This window comes from Onychomys torridus, chromosome 9 (genome assembly GCF_903995425.1).
Source record: "Onychomys torridus chromosome 9, mOncTor1.1, whole genome shotgun sequence".
Taxonomy (NCBI): Eukaryota; Metazoa; Chordata; class Mammalia; order Rodentia; family Cricetidae; genus Onychomys; species Onychomys torridus.
Window position 1 is genome coordinate 85,665,036 of NC_050451.1, and position 26,253 is coordinate 85,691,288.

The 26,253-nt window shown below is 34.0% G+C and overlaps 1 protein-coding gene across 1 annotated transcript in view; it reads right to left on the reverse strand.

Moving 5' to 3' along the window:
• The window catches only part of Dach1 (dachshund family transcription factor 1), a 238,869-nt gene that overhangs the window by 25,484 nt on the left and 187,132 nt on the right, over nucleotides 1-26,253 (reverse strand). The window contains exons 8-11 of the mRNA XM_036198536.1: nucleotides 25,979-26,130; nucleotides 15,919-16,066; nucleotides 12,812-12,955; nucleotides 12,253-12,321 (exon numbers count right to left, since the gene is read on the reverse strand). Of these exons, the coding sequence (XP_036054429.1) occupies nucleotides 12,253-12,321; nucleotides 12,812-12,955; nucleotides 15,919-16,066; nucleotides 25,979-26,130 (513 nt within the window). The remainder of the gene's footprint in view (nucleotides 1-12,252; nucleotides 12,322-12,811; nucleotides 12,956-15,918; nucleotides 16,067-25,978; nucleotides 26,131-26,253) is intronic.

Below are 26,253 nucleotides of genomic sequence, written 5' to 3' on the forward strand. Positions count from 1 at the left end.
AAGAACTGTCTTCATCAGTTAAAGTGAAATCCCAAAGTCACAACATGAATAGCAGTAGGGTATCTTAGTTCACCAGTGCTTTCCTGGCACTGAATTGCATCATGTTAATTTTAACCCTTTTGCATTCAGCTTAATAAATTATGTTGGTGTCAAATAAATTCTGTATTGGAATTTATTTTATCACTGATTTATTAATCCCCCCTATAAAGGACTGGATTTTTCTTTACCACAAAAAAACCTAAACTCTGTTTTATTTCAGAAAGCACTTCTTAAGAAAATGTAATGACCACAGAAAATGACTTTTCACTAAAGATGAGATTCACAGGACCTCCAAAGTCAACCTAATTGGTTTTATAACATTACTAAACTTTACAGGGAGAGAATTATAGATTTGTATTATGAATGTTAATCCTTTTAAATTTATGCCACCGTTATTATCTGGGCTGCATTTAGGTACTCACAACCACTTTGTAAATTACGATGAAATAAAAAGTTGTCTGTCATAGAGAAAGCAAAGGGGACTCAGATCTTCAGTTTAGTGTTGAGTTAAGTGATGTATATTCATGTGCCTCAGTTTCCACAAATATGAAAAGAGCTTGCCATAGAAACAAAGATAAAAGAAAAGAAAAATGAGAAAACACTCCACATCCCTTCAGCTCCATTAGGAATGAGCCTTTTCACAACACCCTGAAACACAGCCACATCATAAAGAATGAATGCCATGGACAGATCGTTGTTCCTCTAGCCTTATGTCTTCTTTACTTCCATGTTCATCCCTCACATTTTCTCATTTTCCATGAATACATATGACTTGGCACTAGACAGATATTTCAGATTCCAACCCTTCCAAGGCACGTTTCTTGGTTTTCACTATGATCCCTCAGTTTCTGAGAGCAGGACCCCTGCTGCAATTCTTCCATAGACAGATTTAAAATAAAGTTGAAACTGGGAAGCTTCGGCCAGGAAATACTGTTGATCTAACACTCATTACAAATATATAAGTGAATTTTAATGGACTTATTTCTTTGAACTAGCCAAAATGTTTTCATCCAGTAGACCTTTTACTGAACAATTGAACAAACTGATTTTGCTTATCTGTACTTTTGTTGTCTGGTATCTCAGCCATTGCCATTGAAAGAAATAATCAGGCTTCACAAATCTTAGCTCTTCAAACTAAGAGCAATTTTCATTTACCAAATGCTCTGCCACCTTTTAGAAAGTGAGGTTGAACTTTCTTTTTTTAAAGTGTAAGTGCTGTGGAAATGATACTGAATGCTAAATGATGTGTTTGTTTTTCAGCTGTTGTAAGTCTAAAGAGATTTTTTGAATACTTCAATTATAAAAACATTTAAAACATACAAACTTGTGCAATTTTTATTTTAATGAAGATGAGAAGTTCATTAAAGAAGATAAATATTTCATTAGATATTAAATAAAACAAAGAGATTTTTTGGCTTCTCTCAGCACAAAATTCCTTTGAAAGATTAATTAATACATGCAAATTATGCAAATTAGACCCATGCAAATATTTTATGAAGACAATTAAGGGAACCATTAATTACTGCTTTTTTTGCTTCAGTGAGATTCATTCATTTAATTTTAATTTCACTTTAACTGTTTTGATGTATAATCTTGCAGCTAAGAACTTTATCTTTCCTAGCGGGTCACTTAAACTTATAAATTTCATCAAGTGAGCACACAGAAATCTGTGAAGGTATTCTTGAGACTATGTTTAGTATCAAGAGAAATTTTTGACACAATGCACTCCCACAAACAGGGAAACTGGAAGGGAATGTGAGCTCATTCTTGGCCAAGGTTCAACTGTTGGAAAAGCAATTAATTTGCTTTGGCTGTGCTAATATAGGGGAATTAGAAAGTGTGACACAAGACAAATAGAAATAATTAGTTCTCCAAAATGATGTTCTCATTAATATGGTTCGAACAGTAGAAATAAAAAAAAAAAAACATTATTGTGGCATGTCTACATTCTGTCCCTAACCATGGGAGGTGGAATAACGCAGCATAAGCTTTTTATATTTATGGTCTAAATGATTATGTTTTAATTTTTTCCTGAGTGAGTGTTTGTATCAAAGGGTGTTATATGTCTCAAATGTCTAAATGACATATGTTATCCAAGTTGATAATATATTTTCCATGACCATTTGTTTGCATATCAATTTTTAAATTTTGTTCATATTTATTCCATATTTAAATGAACACTAAAGTATCCCTTGTCAATAACTAAAATATTTAAAGATCACACTTATGAAACTCAAATATAATAAACTGTTTGAAAACATATATTTATGTTTTATTTTAAAGAAATTATCCTGTTTCTTAAACTTCCCTAAGATGTTAAGACTATTGTAAAGGAAGAGGAAGGCCGTGAACCTAGTGATGCTTAGTACATGCTGTACATTCACTGATATATGTTATATGTATCTTTTCAGTACCATCTTCAACAAGCAAAACATTGGTTATAATATTCATTGATTTCCTCCCTTGATAATAGAAGTTAAAATTTCTCAGCACAAACTTGCAAGTTTCTCATAAAAATGAAAATAACATTCTACCAAGGTTAAAGAAATGAGTTGCTGATCCTAATAAAAAATTCTCAAATTGTTTCATATTCTTAGTGTCATCAATTAAAATTCTGTATTTATGACTGTAATCCACAAGTCGTATTGAAATTCTTCTCTCCGACACATTTCTCAGCCCTCAGGTTGTCATCGACACTAAGAAGCTGTGGCAATTATGATAGGTGCACATATGTTATGATTCCGTGTTGAAGTTTCTTAGTGTTGGCTAAAAGCAGATCATAAATTTTCTTACAAAGGTGACTTTGTTTCCCTCATCCTTAAATTTCTAAATGTTCCTCTTTATTCAGCTCTGTTGAAATTGATGCATGCTATGCTTTGTAAATGATGATCAATTGAGAATTTTATTGATCTACTTTGCCTGGTCACTCTTCCATATCAGTAATTATGACACTCAATCAAAGCAGACCCAGCATTGGTCTATAAGGTCCACTGTTAATATCATTCCCCAAACTTATCGCTTTGTTTTATTTTAGGTCTTCAAACAACATTAAAGCCTTATCAGAAATGCATTTACAAACAAGCTATTTACCTTCAATTATTTATAAATTACTTGCTCTGTATTAGGAATGATGCCTCAACACTATAGAAATGTACTTGCACAGTGCCCATTTCTTGCTCTAAACTTGCACGTAATGTCAACTTTTGAAATCCCAAATACATGTCATATAGAATTTCTATATCCCTGAATTTCACATCCAATACTTTATAGAATTTTGCAAGAAAAATGATATCAAACACATTATAAATTTGCTATATGACATCAAATACAAGAAGGAGTTTATATAATAATAATGAATATGTTATACCAGTATTTTAGTGCTTTAATAGTTAATGTTTACTAAGAATAATTTTCTGTATAATTGATCTAAGGGAAAGAAATTATTCCAAAGAAAAATCTTTAAGAGGGTTTTGGCACTTGGAGTTTAAAGATACTTACAAAAAGTTTACTTTTTAATATTTAGTTTTTAAGAAATAACAATGTATATATTGGCACTACAAATAAATGTTAATTTAATATTTTATAATTTATTATTATTTTTTATTATTATGTGTTTTAAATTTTATACATCAGCCATGGATTCCCCTGTCCTCCCCCCTCCCGCCTCCACCTCCACCTTCCCCCCAGCCCCTCCCCTCCATTCCCATGTTCTCCAGGATCAAGGTACCCCTGGGGATTCATTTAAACCTGGTGGATTCAGTACAGGCAGGTCCTGTCACCTCCTTCCAGACTGAGCAAAGTGTCCCTGTGTAAGCCCAAGGTTTCAAACAGCCAGCTCATGCACTAAGGACAGGTCCTGGTCCCACAGACTGGGAGCCTCCCAAACAGTTCAAGCTATTCAATTGTCTCACTTATCTAGAGGGCCTGATCCAGCTGGGGACTCCACAGCCTTTGGTTCATAATTTGTGTGCTTCCATTCGTTTTTAACATTTTATAAAATTTTAAATACATATGTACTCCTAGAAATATTTAATGTTAATCCATATGATTTCTAGTGAAATTAATAGTAATCAATGATTCATAAGTATGGAACTATATATTGGTTGTTGGTTACTACCTACAATCAATATTACTTTTTGTTCAGCTGAATAAATACCATCATAAAGTGACTGGCTGTGTTGAAATAATGCCAAGTGCCAAAAATTACTGTCAAAGGACTGAAAGGACTAAGTTTGTTATTGCTTTGTTTTGTTCAACTAATACAATTTTAATAGTTATATTTTTAGAAGAAAGAAAATAGTTGAGGTTATCTCCAGGCTGTTATATCCAAATTGCACAACAGGAGTCCTTATGTAATGTTGGCTGTATAGAGCTAGTTACAAATCCTATGCTATTATTATTGCTTGTTTGTTTTGATTTTACAATGTTTATTCTTGTTGTTTTATTTTAATCAAATTGTTTCATATGGAAAATTGGTTTACATAACTAAATTATTTCCTAGTAAACTCTCCACAAACAGTTACCTATAGGACTAATTAAAAATTGTATACTAAATAATGACCAATTTTCCGAGAAAGGAAATGAAAATTATGTTTTAGAGTAATAACAGCTTTAGGGTTTAGGCATTGATAATGGTATAGTAAATACATTATTTCATAATAATCAAATTTAATATTAACTACTAAAATATATCTATGTGAGTACTAATGTGTAGTAGATGCTAAGAGCTTTCTTTACATGGATCATTTTATTCAATATCATCTTAACCCTTTGAGACTGAGGTTGATCAAAGATGAAAAATAATAAAGCAGATATTGAAGCCTAGGAGAAATCCTGGAAACTCTGAACTGTGGGTTCTGTATAGATAAGTCAGCAATCCTCACTCTGGAATCTCAGAGGTTTGTTTTCATGTACAGGAAAGCGAATTTTCAGAAGGCAAGTATATGACAATCCAGTTTGACTCACTTTTTCATGAAAACCTTTTAAGCTGTAAGTTTAAGGAAGTCTCAGTGAAGCACTGTTGAAGTTCAAGTCTGGCATTGCCTTTTAATATCCTCTATTCAAACACACATTCCATAAGAATCTGAAGGTTGGTGTATTAGTTAGGGCTTCTGGTGCTTTGATAAATCACCATCATCAGGAGCAACTAGAGAGGAAAGTGTTTATTTGGTTTTCACATACTGGGTCATAATCTATTGAGAAAAGCCAAGGCAGGAACCTGTAGGTAGGAACTGAGACCAAGGCCATTAACCCATGTGGTTTACTGGCTATCTTTTTCAGCGATTGCTTAGGCTGCTTTCTCATACAACTGAAGAACAACTGAGCAGTGTTGGCTCCATCCACTGTTGACTGCAGCTTGTGTCAATTTGACAAAATATTAACCAGGACAATATGCTAAGTAGAGATATTGAATATTAATGATATTATACATACATTTGTAAGTCTACTACATGTTAAGTTTTGGATATGAAGATGAATATTTGTGTCTGTAGAATTAATTTCTTAATTTTATTTGATACTTTATTTATTTAGAGTGAGATGTTCCCAGTGTGTGAAAATGACTACAAGTGCATTATAGGTATAACATCTAATAAAAGGATAAACAACAAGAAAGAAAATAATGCTTTGCCTTTAAGTCATTCTTCAGTAGTAAATACTTTTGGATTTTATTAGTAATAAATTAAATTTTCTCACAATGTTATAGGTTCTTGAAATGAGTAATGTGACTGTAAGTAGTTATCCTGAAACAGAAACATGTAATTCTAGGCTTCTATTAGTCTTGATTCTAGTGCAAGCGATACAACTAACTGGTAGAATGATAATCAGGGATTAATTTACCCCTCTGATCTTTGCCTTTACTTTTCCTTTTAATGATGATGTTATATAAGACAGGAGAGATGGAGCCATAAACATTCATTCTCAACCCTATTGCCTAATCTTAATTGTTGACTTGATTGAACTGAAAAGTGCCTGGAAGACTGATAAAGTACTCCTCATGGTACGTCTGTGAAGCTGTTTCCAGCAAAGAGTAAGTGAAAAGAGGATCCACCCTGAATGGAGTTCACACAAGTCCTATAGTTTGGTGGTGATCTGGATAGATTGAAAACAAGAGGGAAAAAGAGAAAGCTTGCCCAATGGGATTTCTTTCTTTGTGCTTCTCAGGTGCTGTGCACATTACACCTGAAGGGCTGCAAGTTAGAATCAGCCTATGACATAGTAAGAACCTGGATCATAGAACCCACCCACCCACCCCCATACACATACAAAGCTCACGTACATATATACAAAGTACAAACACACACACACACACACACACACACACACACACACACACACCAGGCACACACACACACACTTACACATACACAAACATCTATCAGTGTTAGCATCATAATTTGTACTTGTAAACTTTCAGTCAAATAGAAATCCTCTATTTTAAAGAAGAAAAGAGAACATCATTTAACAACTTCAATCTATAAACACTCCAGAAGAAAATACAGCAATGTATCAAACAACTGGAAGGCATTACAGTTCTAACTTTGACAAATTCTTGCTGCAATCTTTAATAAGCCATCTCCACTCATTAAGCCTCAGTTTCCTACTTTGTACAACAAAGAGCTTCACTATATCATAAAGTCCTTTCCCAATACTAAGGCAATAACATCAAGAAAGTGTGCTTGGCATAACATCAATGTTAAAATGTATTTGTTGAGTAGATGAATAATTTAAAAAGTCAGCATGCATCTTCAAATATCTAGAAAGCAGAAAGAAGATATTTATAAATTGAAAAAAAAAGATTATGAATGTGAAGGCAAGCCTTTTATGTGTTTTCAGTGGAATAGTATTTGGTTTTCTATGATCTGAGATCAGTCAAAAAGAGAATAGAAAGCCAAGTAGTTTTGATTATGGCTATTGGATGTAAATAAAAGAGATGTACTTTCAAGTGAAGTCAAGATTTTGTAAGCTTAACTTGCAGATAGAGTAAGATGTCAGGGGAACTACAGCTCACATTTACATTTCATGACAAGATATTACTTAAGAAATGAAAAGAAAAACTATTATTAGGGAAGTAGAAGTTTTGAGGTATTTTGGAAAATTTCTATATAATACATGTGAAGAAGTAATACATATATGATTCATCACATTATAGTAGAATTTGTAGATGGCATAATATTCAATATTTGATGATTTTTAAATAAAACAAATTTTAAAAGAAGGTTGAGGTTAATTTATACAAATAAAAGTTACATTTCTTTGTAAGTGTGATTATAGGAAAATAGTATATGAATTTCTTTTTTCCCCTTTTTTCTACTTTTTATGAAATTTTTTATTCATTTTACATACTAATCACAGATCCTCCTCTTCCATCTTTCTGCCCCTCCAGCTTTCCCCGCACCCTCAACCCACTACACATTCCCTCCTACAAGAAGGTATGGCCTCCCATAGGGAGTCAGCAGAGCCTGGTCCATTCAGTAGAGGCAGGTCCAAGCCCCTCCCCCTGCTTCAAGGCTGTGCGAGGTTTCCCAGCATAGGTAGTGGGCTCCAAAAAGCCATCTCATGCACCAATTTAAATATAATGTTGAATGTAGGTAAATATCTACATCGTCTAAATCAGAGGTCAAAATACAAAAATAAATACAGAAACAAAACTGTCATCTCTGCCGTCAAATGAAAGCATTAATTCTGTGAGAATCTATGAATTCTGACTCTCTTCATCAGCATCATGTCATCTTTTTCCCCTCCTCTCAGTTTCTCCAGCTAAAGTCTGGGAAATCAGTCCTGGAAGATCTTCACATACACAATCTCTAACAGTTTATCAGCATCTGATTTGTTTTCTCAAGGAATAAGCAGAGAGCCTTACTACATGCCCAATACTCCACCAGGAAGCAGGGCCACAGTCAAGAACAAAACCAGATAGCAAAGTCTGCCCCAGCTACAGCCAAAGGAAATTGAACAATGCACAGCTTGGTCCTGAGGAGGAACAGAAAGCTTCCTCCTCTAGGAGGAGGGACTGGTTGTGAGTAATCAGTAGGTACTCCAGGGGCAGGAGAGAGGAGGAGAGAGGGAAGTCCTCTTGGACATAGTAGCTTTTACATTGAGACTTTGAGGATGGATAAATGGGCAGCAAAGGGTATAATGTGTCTCAAGTGGTTAGGAGGAAACGAAACCTGTATGGCTTTCAGGAAAAGAGTAATAACACTTCCACTATGTAAGGGATATAGAAAAGTAGGAGGTGTGAATGAACAGAGAATAAAGGTATGCTGGAGAGAAAGATCAGCATCAATACTTCCTCAATGTGTATTAACGAAGAAAGATTGTTAGACCAGATGGAATTACAAAAGGATGGCAGCTTTGCGCACTGAACTTTGAGTTTCTTGTGAGGCAACAAAAAATAAATAAAAATCATGTACTATAATCTGGTACAGCTAAAACACGTCTAAATGAATTGGGAAAATGCTATGAGCGTTCAAACGAAATAATATGAAGTCACTAAAGATGTTGTTGACTATGGAGACAGGATAACACAGGTATAGGATTCAAATGAATAAAGCTATCTAGTTATGGGTTTGTTTATCTACAGTACACATGTGTTTGAATGTGAAAGTATAGTGAGGTTTGCGATCATATTTGTTGACTGATCAATAAAAACTACTTACTGAAGGCTTGTATGAATTCTATCTATATGTTCAAAAGATCTTATAAAAAGGGAAGTAGAGTTTTTCAAACTCCAACAGAAATTACAGTGTAGATTCCTATTACAATGCACAGTATAGACTAATTGAAATGCAATTTAGAAACTTAAGTAAGTTACCTTTATAGATTTGGATATTCGTTCTGCATTTAGAATCTCAACCAAACTCATGAATTTTGACTTAGTTACTTGCCATATCAGTGATGTAGAACTTTTTCCCTGTGCACCATAAGCTGATTTATCTCACTAGTTGAGAAAAGTAGTTTTATTCCTCAGCAATATTTCCTAAACCATGGTGTTTTCTTCTTTCCCATCTTTTTGCTTTGATGAAAATGGTGATATAAAATGCCTGTGAGATACTGTCTATTCAGCTGGGGTGACTTCTATGATGGCAACTAACTGGCATATGAGCAGTATTTAAGTACCCAACTTCTAAGTGAGTAACTCCAATGCCACATGTGATATTATTTATGGCTAAAGTGTTAAAAATACATGATGAACATAAAAGTTGTGGGCTGATTTCTGCTTACCAATTAATATGGGTCTATTTCAGAATATAGAGTGATTTATGTTATGATTGGGTTGGAAACAAGAAAGCAGCTGAGCATATCACTGCAGGTGGGCTTGAGGACTCTGGTTGAGACCGTGAATCAAGGATGGCTTATGTGATTTTTTTTTCTGTATTTTTCATTTTTGACCAGTGAAGAAGCTCCCAAAATGCATGACAGAGACTGGTTCATAAAGAAGGAATGGGTTTGGACTCACTCTTACCCCTCTTTCCTGTTTTGCTTTTAGAAAGATTTTACTACCACACATCAATCTTTGATTTCCCCAGTTCATGCTTAATTCGGTTCTGTTAATTCCAAATGTACTAGGTTAGTCTTACATTAAAAAAAAAAAAAATTCAAAAGACAAAAGAAAAAAAGAAGGAAAGAAATAAAGGAGGGAAGAAAGAAAGAGAGAATGAGAGAGAGAGAAAGAAAAAGAGAGAGAGAAAGAAAGAAAGAAAGAAAGAAAAGAAAGAAAGAAAGAAAGAAAGAAAGAAAGAAAGAAAGAAAGAAAGAAAAGAAAGAAAGAAAAAGAAAAACTTTACTTAATGGAGTTCTATTGAAAAAATTTTTGTTATATAAAAGATCAGAAATAGGAAAACTATTTTGGAAATATGTACTTAAGGAAAAATAGGGATAGATGTGGTGGCACATGTCTTTAATGCCAGCATTTAGGAAGCCTAAGAAGTGAGATCTCTGTGCGTTCCATGCCAGCCTGGTCAAGAAGAAGAAGGAGGAAGTGGAGGAGAAGCAAAAGGAAGAGGAGGAGGAGGAGGAGGAGGAGGAGGAGGAGGAGGAGGAGGAGGAGGAAGAAGAAGAAGAAAAGAAAGAAGGAAAGAAGAAACTAATAAGTATACAGCAATTCATCTCAATTTTTAAAAAAATATTTTGGAAAAATCATTAATCAAAATTATGAATAGTGCTAAGTGCATTAGAAATGAAAACTCTGCATTTTTAAAACAACAATTGGAAGGAATATAAATGGTTGATTTTTCTGTTTAAAAATAATTTTGTAATTATTTAAATTTGTTTTTAAATTATTTTGCAAGCATTTTGTTTCCCAAATCCTGAAATAATTTGGTTATATTTACTGTTATTCAGTTGATATAATTCTTGGTAGCATAAAAATGACAAGAAAGTATTTTTTCAGAATAAATAAATCACAACAATATAAATTTGGCATTTTCAATATTCAGCCCCATACAGCAAGACTTTAATTATATTAAAGTACCAGTTTGATTGTATGTGAACTTTAAAATATAAAGTAAAAATAATAATACTTTCATTAGTTACCCAATGCTGTTTCCAGTGCACTATGCTAGATATATTCCATGAGATATATTTGTATAATTGGTGTGATTTAAGGTTTTTGAGACAAAATATCACTAATTATCCTAGGCTGGACTCTAACACGAAATCCTCCTGCCTCACTCTCCAAAGTGCTAGGGTTACTGGCATGTGTCACCTCATCTAATTGAAAAAAATCCAAAAAATTAAACCATTGCTTAATCAGTTCTCAATACTAACGATAAATACATACAAAGATTTATGTTTTTAAATCATTTTTGCTTATGTTCAATTTCGATCAGCTTAAAATTTTATACGTATATATGTATGGATATATATGCATATATATACGTGTACATACATATACACATATATTGACTGTTTTGAGTTTTCGTAGAGTATTTTAACATTGTCTGAATTAATGTGTGCATATCCCCTGTGTAGACAGCACAGGGCTGCTCTTTTACTCTCCCTTATAATGAGGGTTGGCTTTTTGGAAGTGTAACTTCTTTTACTATATATGTTCTTTTCCTATGATCCAAAAAAACATAACTCTATTGAAATATATTATTCTTTTAAAAATGAGAGACTTTTGCATCTAAAAATTACATGAATTTCATTAACCTTCCACATTTATTATTAAGCTGCTATATAATTAAAAATAAAATGCTTCCTAATAGCATGAATAAATCTTACTATTTAAAACTATTACGACTTCTGGACAAATAAATATTGGTTAAAAACAATATTATATCCCCAGGAATATTCATATTTTGAAAGTTATTTATTGTATTATACAATACAAAACAAGAATATTTCTTTTACACTAAGCCAAGGCTGACACTTTTGGAGTTGACTGAGTAAGTAAAACAATTATGCTCAAATGATGCTCTAAAAATTATTGGGCTTAAAATGTAAAATAAAACAGTTTGGAAGACTATGGTCATTAGACATTTTAGTTTTCCCCTGGAAGTATAATCTTCACTTGGAGTAGAAAGGAATGCTTTTTTCCCATTTATGTATTCGTGCTGTTATTATATTTGTTGTATGGAGTAGGTGATTGAAAGTAAGTCTTGCTTTCTGATTTTGTTCTTGCTTCACATATACCTATTTAGCTTTTCTGAATATTTAAAACAAACTCCTTAGTATACTATATATGACCTTGCTCACCAGATTTTCATCATTATAAAAGAATATTATAGTATACATAATGTGGAAATCTGCATAGGACCAAAACAATCTTTCTTACTCTTAACATTCTGATAGTCTATTTTGTATGTATCCTGCAGCAACTGCCACAAAAATGAGTAGACATGTTTAAATTTAAAAACTATTTGTGTGATCTATGACTTTATGTAGAATGGAAATTATAAACCCTGCCAGAATTAGATTGTGCTTCAAACATTCAATAAAACACATTTACTGTGTCCAAGATTAAATCATACATTGTTTAAAATTAATTATTCCTTTTAATTGCATTATATAAACAGAAATGACCTGTTAATTTAAAGAAAATCTATCAGGACAAAATGAATTCACTCATATAAACAAGCAAGATGAACTTGACCTTGTTTGAACTTGTTTTGATGTGGCCCAGATGGTAGGCTACATGCTTGAGTAGCAGCCTAAAGCTGAGGAAAAACTCATATAGCAAGATCTAGATTTATAGCCTGCTGCGGTTCCTACCTTGTATTGTCCTTTCTGCATCTGGTCTCCCGCCGCTGCGGTCAGCTTCTATCTCTGGGGTCAGGGAGTCTGAAAGCACAGAGATGTAAGAATGACATACATTTCATTTGATTCCTGCTGTCAGGGAAAAAAAGAGTTATCTGTTTATTTGATGCTGAATTAAAACCATGTAAATCTTTATCATCTTTTGAAGGTCTGACAAAACTGTAAACCATCAGAATTTCCAGAAGGTGTGTGTAGATAAGTAAAGTAACATGGTTCATAAAACAGGTTGGAAGAGGAATTCTTAGATGAACCTTTTATCATTTTTCTGTAGAAATGGATTTTGGTAAGCAGAAAAGCAATGCCAGGTCCCAGATACTGAGATTAAAGATAGGTAGATAGATAGATAGATAGATAGATAGATAGATAGATAGATAGATAAAGCATTTGCTGAATGACTCGTGAGACCCAGACTTATAAAAACCTACAGGCACATGTCCACATCGCTGCTACAAATCAGAGTTGCTTATGCAGAAACAAAACAAACAACAACAACAAAACACATGCGTGTTCTTACCGTTTAGGACCCTGAGACCGTCTGCGGAAGCTGCCTGTTTCAGTGTCTGCTCTGCTTGCTCACGGCGTTTTGTCTCAAATTCTAGGGCTTCCTGCAGCTTTCTCTTTGCTTTCTTTTCCTTCTTTAGCCTCTTTTGGACAATGGCTGGAAAAGAGATCTGCATATTACTTTTCAGAATGTTTATAATGATGCTGACTTACAGTCGATAATCCTTATTATACTGATTCCTCCTTAACGAACAGAGTCTGGACGAAAGTAGGAAGCTGCCACATTCTAACCTCATCTAAAATAATTCCCAAGAAAATGTCCATAAAAGTCAGTTCTTTATTTTAGCCTAAAATGATTACAAGAATGACTTTAATTGCCCCGTGGAGAAAGATTCAGTGGCGTGCTGACCGTGGTAAATATTTGTGTTCACTGATAAAGGAAGCTTGATTAAATGAAACGTGTGTGGCTTAGTCTCTGCCCTTGGATCAGATCATTGCAGAGCATACTGAATAGTGGATGCTTTTGTATGTATCTCTCCTGGACTCAGGAGGCAGTTCCTCCACGGATGCTGTGGAATAAAAAAGAAACAAAACAAAAAAGCACACACACTATATTTTAATAATAACTCCTTCAGATTTTAGGAAATATGGACTTGTATACGAGGAACAACATACTTCTGTTATTAATATATAGAAGCAGTAATTTCTTTTGATATTTTTTTCTGAAAATGATTCTTTCCTAACAAATGTGTAACACTATAACTTATTTCAAGAAAACATGTTGCAGGTTCATTTTGATGTAATTTCAGTGAAATATAAAACCTCACTTGAGCCAGGCCTGGTGATGCACACCTGTAATCCCAGCACTTGGGAGGCAGAGGCAGGTGGATCTCTGTGAGTTCGAGGCCAGCCTGGTCTACAAAGCGAGTTCCAGGACAGCCTCCAAAGCCCTGTCTTGAAAAACCAATATAAAAGGTAGAGAATGACACAGAACTTGGTTGTGCTATATTTTCTCCCACTAGATAATTGCAATAGTGGTGCCCAAGGTTAATCAACTAATAATAACAATATACATAATAAAAATGTACATTCATAGAGTTAAACCGTTTCACTCTGTCTCCCCATGAATAAGATGGAGAGCAATCAGCACTGTGGTGGAAATATAAGTTCTTTAAAATTATCTTTCTGGATAATTAATAAGTGCTTTGGATAATTAATGAGCACCTGTTTGTCAACACCACTATTCCAAAATTCATTTTTAGATATAAAGAGTAACCATTCTAAGTTTCTTGCTACCCATCAAAGAATAACGGTTTTACTTAATATCATATTTAATCAGAACATAAACTTAGGAAAAATATTCTAGTAAATATTTATACTTTTAGTTTCTAATCTCCACATGTCACATTTGTATCATCACTAATTCTACTTAGATGACAGTCCATTAACCTGTTGAGTTTACTGTTTTTGTATCATATATCTCAAATTATTTTACCCCCACTGAATTGATTACATTCTTATATGAGAAATAATTAACACTGATTTCTAATTAATGCTAGTTTTCTTTATTTAAGAATTAAATGCTTATTCTAATGTTATTTTATATTTTTTCTTTACAAATATTACTATTTGATATTTATCTATGAAAAGATACAGTAGTTTTGAAATATGTTATAAATTGCACACAATCATACTACTAATATGTGGATACACAGCACCCAACCACGGAGCACTCAATTTTCTCCTATAGGATTGCAGGAAATGAATTGGTTTGTCTTCAGGATAATTCATTTCTTCAGCAGATGCATTCATAGTAGGTGAGTATGGATAATTATTACTTTTATTTTACTGTTGGAAGTTAGTTAAATGGGAGGTTCAAAGTGTGATCTGCAGATGTTTTGCTCTCTAGTGGTTAAAAAAATAAAACTGAAGAGAAACCTTGTTGTTAGACTCACTAGTCTCCAAAGATTTTTCTAGAAATCCTAAGGCCTATCTTTTAATCTTATATGAGTTTTCTTCAGGCTAGAATAAAATAGAAACATGGCTATTTCATAAAAAGTGGTTCCCCAGATTCAGCTCTTTTCTCAAACTTCCTTATTTACTTCAAACACACCTGCCATCAATGTTTTCCATGCTTAAATTATTTTAGGTTTTAAATCTATGAAAATTCATATTTAAAACTGTGTTATATGCTATGTGACAGTGTCTCAAATAAAGCTTATTCTAGAAACTCACTAGGTAATGATTCATATTATTTAGTGAAAAAACCTGGGAAATCCTAAAACAGAAACAACAACCTTTAAATGACCACATCAAACATGATAGGAAGGCACTTGAAGAATTTATATGGTATACTCATAAAATTAAAGAAATGGAATCCCCTCTTTGTTTACAGTTATTGTGGAATCATGTAGCTGAAGCAAAGGAGTGATTGGTTGTAGTCTTCAAATTCGTGCATAATATAAATATACAAATATGAGTGACCTTCAAAATTATCTATTGATGACTAGTATAATATTTTAAAAGAAGCAATTTGCAGATCAATAATACCATTATTTTTATCGAATAAGAATTCATTTTGGTAAGTACTTTATGGACTTGACCTTGTTGAATGAACATGAAGCATTCAGAAGGAAAATTATACAAACACTTAACTCCGGTTATTTGCTCAGATATTCATCAAGCTTCCATTTCAGTTGATAAATATCTTACCAGACCTGCTTTGCTTCAATAATCAGTCTTTTCTATTCTAGCCTTATAACTTTAATTTCTGAGGTATTGAGAGGGCAATTGTGACTGAATACCACATTCTTCATCCATGTCTATCATCTTATCAGAGCTCATTCTCATCTTAAATGCTATGAATTCATTAAACTCTATAAGCAATGAAAATTATATGGTCAATGATATAATAGATATATCTAATCCCCTGAGGCAGAAAACAGCAGAGAATGTGCAGCTTAAACATTCAGAAATACAATAAGCTCATGACTCAAGTACTGTTCTAAGTTCAGTTATGGGCAAGGTAGCAAAAATTAAAACAAATCACCAACACAGAACAATATGATTTTGCTGAATATTTCAAATGAATATTAGAGTTTTGTGGAGTTTCACAGATACCTCTATTCTTTTGTTCCATGGCTAGCTGTTTCTCCAGTGTCTCTCTTAGCTCTCTTTCCCTTAAAAAATCCATCTTCAGCTCTGTTTTTTCCAGTTGGACCTGTTTTTCTTGAGCTCTGGCATTATCTATGGCAACTTTCAAAAGGCCCTGTACAAAGAAAGTATTCAGAATGAACATATATTTTGGACAAAACACATTTTCCTCATTACTTAAATTTATTTTCAATGAGAAGAGCCCACTTACCAAATTCTTTAATTCCTATGAGTTCATCCAGGACTCACAAATGCAACGATTAAAGCACAAAACTTCTACATCTGATTAAACTATTTTAGTAGGACAAATATTTATGGCATGTATGTTCCTTTGCTTCTAATTAGATCATCTAGATAAAAATTTTAATAAGAGTCACACAAAAGCATCACATGAAATAGAATTGGACAAAAGAAATGGGCAACAGTTCTACAAAGCACCATCCAAAATGGTCTATGTGATCCTGGCTATCTGTCACTGTCTTCAAGCTCATCCATCCATTTTCTTGCAAAGTTACACTCTCTACAGCTGTTTCTTTGTGTTCTTCAGTTTAACTATCTATGTCTGCTAGATGAAATTTGCTCTTTCCATCGATATCTTTGAACAGATCAAAGCCTCATTTTACTTTGCTTTTGCCCAAAGCCACCATTCAGCAAAGGATTTCTCTGATCATCCAACCAGAAACATCCCTTCAAGAAGATACTGTTAGCCTTTCCTAACCATTTTCCTTCCATTCATTGTTAAGTAATATTATTAGATATTGATGCATTCACTGGCTTATGTCATCCTTCTTCCACTCTGATGTAAGTTTTTGACAAAGGCAGGAATATTGTTATTATTTAGCACTGTGTCTCAAAGTACTCAAACCATGACTGTAATTTTAAAGTATTGAAAAATTAAAATTATCATTCTGATATATTTTTGAGGTACATAACATATTTAAAGCATCTAGAACAACATATTAGCAGTCAATAATTTTTATGATATCCTTCAAAATATTATAATAATCTGAGAATAAAATTTAAAAGCATTTCACAGGCTAGTAAGTCAAAGAGGCTTTAGAGAAAACAAAACTTACTTATCCTTAGAACTGTTTGTAGGGATATGTAATTTTTCTTCATGTATAATTTTCATAAAATTTAGCAGTTACTTCAGATTTTAAAAATAAAATGTGAGCACATAGCATGCATACAAAAAGTATCCCATATGCTTTGCCAGATAAGATACTTAGGCCCAAGTTATCACTGAATATTGGAGTTAAATATTCTATCACCATGGATTTAGCAACACAAAATGCTATATTTGAAGTGTAAAGTACTTTGGCATAGTCTGTGAATGTGCCAGTCTGATAATTGCCATTGAAGTTATACAGGAAATGGAATTCAATTCCATGCCTAGAGGTTCTCAAGATGCTACTCTTTTAAAGACTTAGTATGAATACTTTGAATCAGAAATTTCAACTCCAGCTTGACTTGAAGCCCTATAAAGATGTAGTCTGTCTGTAACAGAACAGTGTAATTTCTAACAATATCATAAGCCATTTTAATTATCTATCTATCTATCCATCTATCTATCTATCTATCTATCATCTATCTATCTATCTATCTATCTATCACCTATCTACCTATCTATCTATCTACCTATCTATCTATCTATCTATCTATCTATCTATTACTTTCTCTGTGCTATATCTGACCCAGAATTTCCTGGCATAATTCTTGTGATAGAAAACAAGCAAGAGAATGATTTCTTGTTGCAGCTCTCCCACCCCCACTCTTTTGTTGTTTAGTAATAAAACACAGCTTCTAAGGAAACTGCCATCTTAACCGAATTCAGCAACATTCTTGTGTATGTTTCTTCTGCATCAGGAACAAACAATTAGTAACAAATGAAAGAGATCATTACATCAAGTGCCCTTTCAGATCACCCCAATTAAAACTTTAGTTTAGCTGTATTTTAATTCTAAGATACCAAATTCTAATTTTCTGCTCTGATTGCTCTTGTTGACTTATCTTTGAAAGATGTACTCTCTGTGCAATGCCTAGAGATTATTTAGCAAGATGCCAATGTTGGCACCACTTAATGTGTTGATTGGTTGTATTATCAGTAGCTGTTTAAAATAAATTACTATTAAACTATTATTGTCCTTGGGTGACAAAACATAATATTTTTGTGTTCTTAAATATGAAACAATCATTATGAATAAACATGTTGAATAATGTTAAGATCTGACTCTAAACTATGTCATTTTATTATCAATATCAGTTTGCAAAGAATGAAGTTGCAGGAGGAATTTACATTTACTCTCTTCTTTTGTTACAGTTATTAGTAATGTAGCTAATGGTGTTATATTACCTATTCCTGCTGATTATGTCTGAGAAATATTTGGCTTTAGAATCCTATACCTCTAGAGACCACGTATAAGTTATATAAAATTAAACTTAAAAATTAGACTTTAATTAAATTCACTGATCAGTAAGAATCCAGTGTCAACAAAAGTCTGAAATAGGGTCAAACTGATACATATACAAAAAGTAAGTTATTTCCCATGACATATTTGTGAAATAATAAATAAAATAAATACAGGATGCCCACTCAAATTTAGTGCGGCATGAGGCTGGGAAAAAAGCAACAGCAGGAACTGTCCACAGCTTTTACAAGTCATCATGACACCTTTTAACTACCAGTCATAATACTCCCATATTTGTGTAACTTTTGTTTATTTTCCAGGGATGTAATATGCAAAAGATCATGGAAACTATGTGGTTATCACTTGGAAAAGCCATCTTTGCACAGTGTCATGACAACATTTCATCTTACAGTTAAGAAGTAAAGGTTTCAATTATGATTTTTTTTCCTCTAAGGAATTTTCAGTTCTCATAACACTGAAGTCAGTAATGGTTCTAAAGAAATACAGTTGATCTTTATTCTGAACACAGTAATGGTAAAAGACAATGGTTGATTGTGCACATGCACAGATTTGTTTTTAATGAAGCATGATGCTGGTAATCACACACAAATTCTTATCAGCCAAAATATCTTACTTTTTTTTTCAGGGGATAAACCTCCTCATAAAATTGCAGAAACAGGTGGCTCTGCATGAGTCTAGCAGTGTTACAGAACATTAAAACTTAAAAGAAAGGTACAGAAGTTTCAGGTGTTTGAGACATACCCAAGACCTTAGTTTAGGTCAAACTTAAGCTACTTAATTTAAAAAAAATAAAATTTCTTTTAGTATTTCCTTCTTTGTAGAATAAGAAAGACTTGGCTTCCTTGAAACCCAGACTTTTATAGACAGAAAGAAAAAATGTCAGCAAGTGATGAACTATGACAGAAGTATAATCAGAAGTTTCTGTGTTCATCCCTGTTCTGCCACCACTTGCAAATAATTACTCAAAGGCCTGTAGTAATTATAAACATTCAGTCAGTAGCTCAGGCCTATCCCTAACTAGCTCTTACATTTAAATTAACCCATAATTCTTTTTTTTTCATTTTTCTTTATTAAGAAATTTTCTCTTCACTCCACATACTATCCACAGATCCCCCTCCTCCCACCCCCCATCCCTCTTTCCCAAGCCACCCCGCATTCCCACGTTCCTAAATTGAGGTCTCCCATGGGGTGTCAGCAGAGCCCAGCACACTGAGCCTAGGTAGGGCCAAGCACCTTCCTACTGCACAAAGGCTATGCAAGGTGTCATACCACAGGTACCAGATTCCAGAAGCTTGCCTATAGACCAGGGACAGATCCCTATCCCCCTGCCTGGGTGCCCCCCAAATATTTCAAGCCAAACAACCATCTTCTATATCCAGAGGGCCTAGTCCAGTCCTATGTGGTCTCCACAGCCACCAGTCCACAGCTCATGGGCTTCCACTAGTGTGGCTGGTCATCTTTGCACGTCCTCCCATCATGATCTTGACATCCCTCGCCTACAGAATTTCTCCTCTCTCTCATCAATTGCATTCCAGGAGCTCAGCCTGGTGCCTGGTTGTGGATCTCTGTATTTGCCTCCACCAGACACTGGACAAAGGCTCTATGATGACAGCTAGGTTATTTGCTAGGCTGGTCACCATAGTAGACTGGTTCAGGCACCCTCTGGACAACTGCCAGCAGACCAAAGTGGGGTCAACCTTGTGGATTCCTGAGAGCCTCCCCAGCACCCTGCCTCTTCCCATTCCCATGATCTCCTCATCTATCATGTATCTTCCTCCCTGCCCTCCCACTCTGTCCCTGTTCCAGCTTGACACTCCCATTTCCCTATGTTCTCATCCCCCACTCCTCGCCCTCTGCCACCCCCCCACACCCAGTCCACTCCTGTAGATCTCGTCCACCTCTCCTTCACAGGGTCATTCATTTGTCCCTCCTAGGGTCTTTATTTGTTAACTAGCCTCTCTGGAGCTGTGGGCTGCAGTCTGGCCATCACTTCCCTCCCATTTAGTATCCACTTATGAGTGAGTACATACTATGTTTGTCCTTCTGAGTCTGGGTTACCTCACTCAAGATGGTATTTTCTAGTTCCATCCATTTGTCTGCAAATTTCATTATATCATTGTTTTTTACTGCTGATGTTTAGCCACATGGTACCTTTTCTCAGTATGGCAATCTCATCTTGCTTCCTCTGGGTCTGGCTGGTGTCTCTTGACTCTGCCTCCTTCCCAGAATTCTCCTTATCTGGCTCTCGTGCTTAATCTCTTCCCACCCAGCTATTTGCCAATCAGCTTTATTATTAACAATGAGCATGATCCACAGCACAGAAGTATTTTTAAAGCTTACTCCCTCTACTATTACAGAATTCCCAAAGTTGAGTTATGATATACTTCTTGTGAAACATCTTTTTGGTGTATAAGCCCACCTTGTGAGTCATGTGTGCTGATAATAAGTCAGCTAGCACTCTGAAGTCACTGTGATACCATATCTGCCTCAATATCCTTGTATGCAAAGTCAGCATATACAAAGATTGAGAAGATTCACTGTAAAGTGAATAGAACTCATCCTGATGAGACAGCATAGTGGGTATATGCACTGGAATTCAAGCCTGAATTGAATTGGATTGAGTTCAACTTCCAGAACTCATGTTGAGGAAGGATAGAACCCATTGTAAGGTCCCTGCTGAAATCCACATGTGCACCATGACAACCCTTTCCTTTAACCACGACCACACGTACAAAATAAATAATACATATTTTAAATGTATGTAACTATAGTACTTGGCACAGTAAATTTGTTCACTAAGTATTAAATCAAACTATTACTGCTAATGGAAATAATATTTACCAAATAGGGGACATAGTCTGGGATTTGAAACTATCATTGCTGCTTAATGTTATCATCACAGTTAGCTGTGTTTAGAATCCTAGGTATATATTACCATTTCTCATCTCAGTCTTTTACAAATTTATATGGGAACAAATGGAAAACAACCCAATCACATTACATAATCTCAATTAAGAATAAAGTGTGTAATATAATACCAATATATGCAATTATAACCCACATGTGTTTTGAATACAATCTTATTTTCTAGATAATTTTAAATAAGTTTTATACTAATAATGAAAATAAAAAAGCTATTCATTTTTTTCCACAATATCTAAAAAGTGTCTAAAACAATTTGCAGTGATGTTGTGATGCAGGTTTGAAGATGGACAATGAACCATTTTCAGTCTTGATAATTAGGCAAATTCTGTCTCCTAGTATTTCCTTCACACACAAATGGAAACCACTTCTCAAATGCCATAGTTGTATTATATTTACTTATTAAACCATACTCAACAAATCTGGGACTGTGCTTTTGTATTTTTTGCTATTTCTTTTAGGTTTTCCTACTCTGGTTAACTTCTGATTTAGCTGTGATATTTTTAGTGACACTGAAATCCTGAACATAAGGCCCTGAACATTCTAGGTAAGCTGAACTCTCTACTCCTGAACCAATCCCACTTTCTTAATTTCACTTTGTACACAAACCACAATGAACCCACCTTCTGTCACATACCCTTGATTGTAAGCATCTGTAAGGATAGTTTCATGCATAATTAACTTTTCTTTTTGTTATTTTGTGATCAGTGAGTTTGACTACCCATATGGTTTTTATGTTTGTTTGTATAGCTTCTTTTTTTTAAATTTATTTTCTTACTTTTTCATCCATTGTAACCAAAACTCCTCTTCTATCCCCTCTTCCTAGCACCCTACCCCCACCCCATCCACTCCTCTACTGTTTCCTTTCAGATACAAGCATGTATCAGGTTTCTATATGTAGCCCAGGCTGTCCTGGGACTTGCTGTGTAGACTAGGATGGTCTTAAACCCAGAGTTCCACCTGTAAATGTACTATCTTCGTCCTTTGTTATTTCAACTTTATTTTTTTTTAAAAAAACAAAACTATAATTCATAAGTTACAAGTGTCCATACCCACTGAGTTGTCTCACTAAACTCAGTTCTATTCATTTTACAGTGAATTTGCTCTTCCACTATATATACTGGCTTTAGGGTAAAAACATGCAAACAAGTAATGATACTGTCAGTTCTAAGAGTTATTGTTTTTGTGATTCAGGATAGAAGTATAGGTTACAACTAGTGAGTAGAACACTATTTTGAGTGTATCCTATTTGCATCCAATATGAGAAGGTGTCACATCCAAATATTTTACCCTAAAACATTTCCTCACATTAAACCACCCAGTGACCTATCCAAAGACATCATTGAAGGAGGAGGCTGTGATGAAATATATCCATACCGAATATACCAAAATGTCATGTGAAAACACAAGTTCTAAGAATAAAAATTGGAATAAAATTTTATTGACCCCTAAAAATTAATTACTGTTATTTATTCTAGATGTTTTCATTATCACTTTTAATTTGTTAAATACTCAAGTGACATGAAAGAAATTCCAAAACTCTTCTAGGTATGACATCCTGAAAGCATTAATAAAAATATTTTTTTTAAATTATGTTTATGTTTATATGTAAATATAATATTTTCCATAGGTCTTATCATAGCAATTATGAAAATCAATTTCAAAAATGGTATTGTGGAGGAACCATCTGTAGTGAACATCACAAATCTAATTACTAAAAAAATCAATTAATATGATATTGTAAAATAATTTGCATTTAAAATGGTAATGTGTTAAATAATATTTTGAAGAATTTGGGGAAATTAAGCCTATTAGCGACAAAAAATTTCTGTGGTAACCATAGAGCTTTAACCTGACTATATGAGTATGCTACAGTTTTGAAACAGAAAGCAGAGAACCCAATTATACATATTTGAAACTGCAGATGAAATTGAGGTAGGCAGAATGTAATTACCCAAATTAAAATTTAGACAGCAAACATATTCATATTCTATGCCTAATAAACCAAGGTCATGACTGTTTAAGCACTCTATATGATTTCTTGGATATAGCCATAACTTAATAAATGTAGAAATAATATAATTTAACATATATGGTGTTTTATACACTGATGTGAAATCATCAAAAATTAAGTATATATGTATATATATATATATGATTATCAGTATGCATTTTTATGTGTATATCTCTAAGGAACTCAGTGATTTTTCTTAGTCTTATTTTATATATATATATATGTGTGTGTGTGTGTGTGTGTACATGAGGCTATACTGAATATTCATATGTATATCACACTTATGTCTGCTCATATATGCATATGTATAAGATTGATGTAAACTATCAATTTTAATGAAGGGTTTTTTTTATTGATGATCTAGCTTTATTAGACCCCAATCCCAATAAATAAAAACTTAGAATCAATAATTTTTTTTGCTTTGCTTACCCACCTACTGTTAATTCTTCTAAGACACATCTTCAGGGCATATGTTTGAGAAGGAGACCAGATGTAGAATAGGTTAAATAACTAATTTGTCTAATATATGAACATTTTATTTTCTCTTTCTTTCTAAAAGAAATGCTTAGTTTGAAATGATGGGACTAGCATGCCACATCTAAGTGTTCCTAGCATAGAACAGATGAATGTAACTCTCTCCCTAACTGTCAGTATTTGACTTAGCGCTGTGAAGTCAACACAGTTCTCATGCCTAGTGTGCAACCATTTCTCCAATGACTGAGCTGATTTCTAGTAAAAAGAAATCTAGAGTATTTTTATGAAGAAATTCAAATCAAATTATCATTAGTATGATTACAAAGTTCTAAGACAGTTTCATATGGAGTTTTACATACAATAAAATGAACATTTCTCCCATTTTTCTTATATTTTTAATTCCTTGAGAATTTTGCACAAGTTTTAGTCATACCTCCTACCCTCACTCTTCACAGATCTACCCCCCTTTACCTACACACCCAACTATCTCTCTCCTCTCTTTCTCTCTCATGTGTGTGTCTGTCTTTGTTTCTCCATCTCTCTGTCTCTCTCTTTGTCTCTGTATCTCTGTGTCCCTGTGTCTCTTAAGTGTCTCACTCTGGCTATCCTTCTGTCTGTCTCTCTCTTCTTATCAGTCACAGTCCATGCTGCTTATATGCTCTTGAATAAGTGTTCATCATTGAGACGTTGTCAATTGAGCAGGGCTGAACTTTGTATTCCAACAGATGCTAATCTCATGTAGTTCTCCAGTGAAGAGTAGGACTCTCTACCCACCTCTTTCAATGCTGAGATTTGTGTTTGCCTTGAGCTTAAATAGACTGTGAGCAAGTTGTCTAGTCTACTGTGAATTCATACATGCAACTTTGCTACACTGAAGCGTATCCTGAAACCATATCCTGAAAACACTGTCCCTTGCACTGGTCCATTGCCCCTGGTGCTTATAACCTGCACAGATTGTAATTGGATACAGATATTCCAGTTAGGGCTGAGCACTAGACAGACTCTGCACTCTGCCCAGTTGTGTTATTGACCTACTTTTCAGAAGGCATTTTTTTCTTAACAGAAGAGAAATTCACTATGTCCTGTATCTTGTAATATGGGTAAAATTTGGGAGGGAGGGGGGAAATATTTTATGTTTACTTTTGGATATAATCAGTAGTTTGGCCATGATTGAAATGAGACTGGACTGATGACTTATTTCAATTAGTAAAATATTAAACCTTAATGTTGAATATGGTTCTAGCAAGTCTAATTACATTTGTATTAAAATGTCATATTAATAGATGAGAAGATACGTTACATTAAAGGCCTTCTGTTATATCCTTGGAGTGGTAAATAAAATTAATTACATTTCTACTGGAGCAAAGTTTAATATGGTAGGAAATGTGTTTAGAAAAATATAACTAAGGATGGAGTACTGGTCTAATAGCATATCTGTATCTTGTGTCTCCTTCTATCTCCTCCTGAGATGGAGAAGTAGAGGGAAAAGCTCCAGCTGGGGCCCATATGATCCCTTCATGCATGGCAAAAAACTATGCTTTCTTCTATCCCGAACACTTTTATTATCTTGGCTCCATGCACTGTGTTATTGTTAACTCTAAGTATTTTCGATTCATAATGTACTGTACGTAAAATATACATCCTGAGGGCCACATAGGAAATCCGTGAAAAATTTTCTATGGCTTTTTGAAGTCTATTCTTTGAAGAGTTCCTACTAGCTGAAAGCAACTTACTTATGAAAGAAGAGATTCTTTTGGATTCTTCTTTATTAGACCTATTCAAAATGACTAAACATATCATTTCCTCACTGGAAGGCCAGAAGTTTAAAAATATCTAAATATTTATTAGAACTTGGATGCTGTCATTTGGTAAACCAGACAAATTTATACACTGAAATTGGTCTCATTATTTGGCAAAAAATAGAACATTTAAGGGGAAATGTTTTTCATAAATGCTCACATTGGTTTTGTTTATTTTTAATATGGCGCAATATAAATTATCTGTTGAGTATTTCTACAACAATTTGGTCAGTGTAGAAAAGTCAAAATTTAATTTTCTGGAGAAATGTTTAATACTATAGATCAGCCAATATCATGAGATAATTATTTGAAATAGGTTGCATTTTAGAAAAAAAACAATTGACGTGTGTGTTTCAAGCTTCTTTCTAGCAGAGTGAACAGAGACCTACCTGTATGTTAGTGAGAAGTGTCTCTATGGAAGACAGGCCATCAGGAAACAGAAAGGGAGACGGGAAGCCTGGAGGTAGTGGTTGCCCATGCCCAGTTAGAGAAAGTTTGTCGATGCTGTCTCTTGCGGTTGGTGTAGAAAGCGGGGTCTCATCTGTATGTGATTGAAACAAAAATATAGAACAAGTTACGCTTGTCTGTTTTTATTAGACCTCAGTAATGGCTTCCCTAGTGGTTTCCAGAACATTTATTGCAAATTGGTTCCTGCTATCAGGAG